The sequence below is a fragment of the Littorina saxatilis genome, linkage group LG13 (assembly GCF_037325665.1).
Source record: "Littorina saxatilis isolate snail1 linkage group LG13, US_GU_Lsax_2.0, whole genome shotgun sequence".
NCBI lineage: Eukaryota > Metazoa > Mollusca > Gastropoda > Littorinimorpha > Littorinidae > Littorina > Littorina saxatilis.
This window is the reverse complement of record NC_090257.1, coordinates 24,424,906-24,429,905: the sequence shown is the minus strand read 5'-3', so window position 1 is coordinate 24,429,905 and position 5,000 is coordinate 24,424,906. Positions and strand designations below refer to the sequence as shown.

Here is a 5,000-nt window from a genome sequence, read left to right as displayed (position 1 = left end):
CTAGGTGACCTCCAAAACGGATTCTTCTCTCCCGGTCTGCACTCTCCAGACTTGGAGGACAGAAACAGCTTGCCGGAACCAGGATGTAGAGCTTCCTGGGCATGCGCGGGTCCTTTAAGCGTGGATTGTTCTGGTTGCAGAAGCTGTGTACTCGTTCAGCGATGTCTGTTGAGCAAAGATATACAACAAAATTAACATTAAAAATAACTAGAATGATAGGTCATTGGAGCGTTGATCATTGACAAAACAAAACGTTACATTTACTAGTCTTTGAAGCAGACAGACAGACAAACAGACAAACAGACAGACAGACAGACAGACAGACAGACAGACAGACAAACACTTATGAAACAGATAATGAACTTATCTCAAGATCGTGTGGCTAAACAACATCCTGGCATTAGGTTGACATTGATATAAACGGCGAAAAAAAAGTGGTTTTTTCTTTATTTTTACATGAAACTAGGATAAATCAAGTCGCGTCAAGCGATATCAAAACATGTCGGCCTGGAGCTGAAAGACCGACACCGACAACATGGGATCACTAAAACCTAGCCGAAACCCGTAAACCCAGACTGGTCGAGGTGGCCTTGATGAAGCATGCCGACGTAAAACCTACAAGCCCCCATCGACTCTCGTCTCGAATCACAAGCTAAAACTGCAAGCTAAAAGAAACAGCGGGGTAGGAAAAATAAACATGTCGGAAAAAAGGGATGAGAAGCAAGACTGAACAGAAAAGAAACCGGATTTGCTAACTGTGCATCGAATTGTGAACAATTAAGTGAATAATAACAAATAGTTATAGAAAATACAATGGTGTCCGTTCGCATCTATCAAATTAACCTAAGCTTTATCGTCCATTTGTAGGATTTTGACAACACTAAGCTAAGATGGATATAATCTTTAAGTTTTCACAGCTGCATGCAAATTGTCTATAATTTACACAGCACAGTGGACCCCTCCCCCCTCCCTCTTTTAAGACCTCAAACAATCTGAGAAAATTAGGTCTTAAAGGTCCTTGTCTACATTTTTATACCGAAATCGCCATTTGACCATTAAAATGCAGAGGCTAGTATCTACAAAGATCAACAATACACCCCCTTTTGATCAGGAAAGACGAAGCCAGTGTAGCCGTTTGAAAATTCATTGTAGTATTCCAGCGTAGTACTCATAGTAGGATATCCTTATTTGGAAAATGCCAAGCGCAAAACTCCTCTCAAATCCCGTGCATTTCGTGCGTTTAAAAAAAAAAAGCGTGGACAGCGCTCCAGTGTCAAACTGTTGCTGCACTTGTTTGGGCGTGGCTATAAGCATAGTGACATGAATTTGATTGGTCAGTATTTTTAGGCAAAGCACATGTTCTCAGCAAACAGAAAACAAAATATTGGAAGCGTGAGTCACGCTACCCAAAAATAAAATCTTTTTTTACATATATTTTATTTTTCTATAACTTTTTTTTACCCATGGTTCATTCATCATCTGACATAACTTTTTAGCGAAATCTAACCATAAGATTATTGAAAAAAAGCAAAAATGTAGACGACCACCTTTAAAAAGGATGGAGGCTTAACATAGGGTACATTTACAGAGGTTATGAACACAGGATCTGAGAATATCGAATCTTAAAAGGGAGAGAGTCTTTAATCGGGGGGGGGGGGGGGGGGTCTTAAAAGGGGGGGGAGGGGCACTGTATCAATGTGTGTACGTCGACGCAAGCATGTGCCTTTTAAAACCTTAAGAAATGCAAAAGCTTAAAAGTAAAGTGTCTAGTTTCGATGTCAACTTTTACACTGGCAACAACACGATCTATTCTTGTCGCTACGGTCTTGACTCAGTTCACGCTTTTTCCGATGATACATTGTCAAGTTGTGACGCAATGCTGTCATGCAAACGTGACATTGCACAACAGAAAGACCTCTCTGTTGGAGGAATGAATGAAACGAAGCAACAATGGGGGATGGGGGGGTGGGGGTGGGGGGAGGGGGAGGGGGGAGGGGGAGGGGGGAGGGGGGGGGGTGAAGGGGTATGCGGTGGTCGGGCGACACAGTGCACCCGGAAATAATTATAGTGTTATAACAATGGAAGGATTCTCAAAGATCACGTTTACTGTTATTTTTCTGAACGAATTTGTTTCAAAGATTCATTTCCCCGTGCTAGCAATCATGTATAACATATCGCATATATATACAGGCTTTTACATGCAATTCTTATTGTGCCCCCCCTCCTCCACACTCCCTCACATACAAACACACACACACACATTGCTCATATCAGTCTAAAAAAGAAACCAACAACGGTGTCGCTGACTTCACCTGACAGGACTCCATTGTATGCACTTTTTCAATGCATCAAAGAATACAAGGAAATATGTCGAGGCAGTGTTCGTGATATATAACCATTTTGATATGGAGATATCAGCGGGTAGCTTGGGATTCCACCATTGGGGTTACTTTCGGTTTTGTGGTTTAAGCACCAAGACCCACCGCTAGCTACTTTGATAGTGAGAGAAAAAAAGATTCCCTTAAATTGTCCTTTTTGAATTCACTTGATTTAATCCCTAAGCCAGACTATAAGACTGATCTGTTTTGTGATTTATGAAGAGGGAAAATAAACAAAAAAATAAAGATGACTGCAGTGTGAATGAAATTGGGAAGACTGGGGGATAGGCCGTTGAAATGATATATTTTGTCTCAGTTGATTTAAGAAAGCAAAGCAGAAAATACTTTACAGCTTTTCGTACCTTCTTGTATCTTTTTTTCTGTCTCTTTCTTACTTACTTTCTTTCTTTTTACATTGAGTCAAGTTTTGACTAAATGTTTTAACGTAGAGGGGGAATCGAGACTAGGGTCGTGGTGTATGTGCGTGTGTGTGTGTGTGTGTGTGTGTGTCTGTGTGTGTGTGTAGAGCGATTCAGACTAAACTACTGGACCGATCTTTATGAAATTTGACATGAGAGTTTCTGGGTATGAAATCCCCGAACGTTTTTTTCATTTTTTTGATAAATGTCTTTGATGACGTCATATCCGGCTTTTCGTGAAAGTTGAGGCGGCACTGTCAAGCTCTCATTTTTCAACCAAATTGGTTGGAATTTTGGTCAAGTAATCTTCGACGAAGCCCGGACTTCAGTATTGCATTTCAGTTTGGTGGCTTAAAAATTAATTGATGACTTTGGTCATTAAAAATCTGAAAATTGTAAAAAAAAATAAAAATGTATAAAACGATCCAAATTTACGTTCATCTTATTCTCCATCATTTTCTGATTCCAAAAACATATAAATATGTTATATTTGGATTAAAAACAAGCTCTGAAAATTAAATATATAAAAATTATTATCAAAATTAAATTGTCCAAATCAATTTAAAAACACTTTCTTCTTATTCCTTGTCGGTTCCTGATTCCAAAAACATATAGATATGATATGTTTGGATTAAAAACACGCTCAGAAAGTTAAAACAAAGAGAGGTACAGAAAAGCGTGCTATCCTTCTTAGCGCAACTACTACCCCGCTCTTCTTGTCAATTTCACTGCCTTTGCCATGAGCGGTGGACTGACGATGCTACGAGTATACAGTCTTGCTGAAAAATGGCATTGCGTTCCGTTTCATTCTGTGAGTTCGACAGCTACTTGACTAAATGTTGTATTTTCGCCTTACGCGACTTGTTTTCTCTTTTTTTTCTGCCTTTCTTTCTTTCTTCATTTTGACATTATGATATGTTCTGCATTGATAGAAGTTATGACGTGATTTCTAAAGATTGTCCTACAGCTACAAACATTCAGAGCAAATCGACTGAAGCGTTAACGAATAGTGTCTCTTTTACACTGGGTGGGTTTTTCCTGAAGTCACAAGACAGCGTACGAGGGTCAACCGGAAACGTTTCATACTTTTTAATCTCGTCATGTGCACGAGGTATTTGAGCGGGTTAAGCCTAAATGAATTAAGTTTGTCCTGAGCAAATAACGTACGGAAGCTGAAGTGCTGTGGAAGCAAGTAGCGTACCTTGCAATGAAATAGAGATGCATGGTGGAATGCCTTGTGTGTGTGTGTGTGTGTGTGTGTGTGTGTGTGTGTGTGTGTGTGTGTGTGTGTGTGTGTGAGTGTGTTTGTGTGTGTGTGTGTGTGACAGAACTCACTCTGGAAAACCGGGTATAAGTTGCAAAGCACACTTTTGATCTACACGCTGAACACCGACGGCTTGTGAATGTTTGCTGATTTTTACATTTTCAGTTAAACTCAGCCAAAAAATCGTTGTTTAGTACAACAACTGAAATATCATGCTTATGCTATTGCATTCAAACTTTCTATGGTGTTCAAGGCAATTAATGTGGCTAATATCTGGCACCAGATCCATGATTTCTTTCACAGGGGGTCACGTGACCGCCGCTCGACAAAAATGTAAAGTACCAATTAAAAAACCCTCAAACAATTCAGAATAGGCCACACTCAGCATGCAATCACTACATACGGAAAGAAAGTGAAATCAATTATCTATCCAAAACAGGTTATTTTGTATGGCTATCCTGCATATTTCTTGTGTAATTCCTATCCCGATAGGTGTCAACCCGAATCAATTGTTAAAAGTTTGAGGTTTTTGCACCAACTTTGAGGGGTTGAACTAAAAACAAAAACGTATTTCACCAATACATGAAGGATTGCTATGAAACTGTTAAGATATTCTCCCAAATGCAAAGGTACTATATAACAATTGTTCAACATTGTAAACATTTGTTCAGATGTCATTCAATCTTCCAGAAAGAGTTTTAAAACACATCACAGTTGATGGAGTTTATCCAAAACTATGGTTACATCGCGTGCACACAGAAACATTTTACAAGTGCTACCAACATTTCATGTGAGTATGTTCAATAGTGTACATTTGCTATCTTACGGTTGTTGTTATTTTTATCGATTTTGTTTGTAACCCCAATTGAGCAGCTATAGTTTACAACGTTATAAACTAATTTAGCCAACAACGGAATACCAACATGTTTTTTTTGTTGC

General features: G+C 39.2%; 2 protein-coding genes across 2 annotated transcripts in view; both read right to left on the bottom strand.

Annotated features, from left to right (window-relative positions):
• The window catches only part of LOC138945347 (uncharacterized), a 546,160-nt gene that overhangs the window by 500,244 nt on the left and 40,916 nt on the right, over window positions 1–5,000 (bottom strand). The gene's annotated exons all lie outside the window — the stretch shown is intronic.
• The window catches only part of LOC138945336 (stimulator of interferon genes protein-like), a 16,168-nt gene that overhangs the window by 5,482 nt on the left and 5,686 nt on the right, over window positions 1–5,000 (bottom strand). Inside the window, exon 5 of the mRNA XM_070316766.1 lies at window positions 1–165. This exon is cut by the window's left edge and continues 83 nt beyond it. Coding sequence (XP_070172867.1) covers window positions 1–165 — 165 coding nt within the window. The remainder of the gene's footprint in view (window positions 166–5,000) is intronic.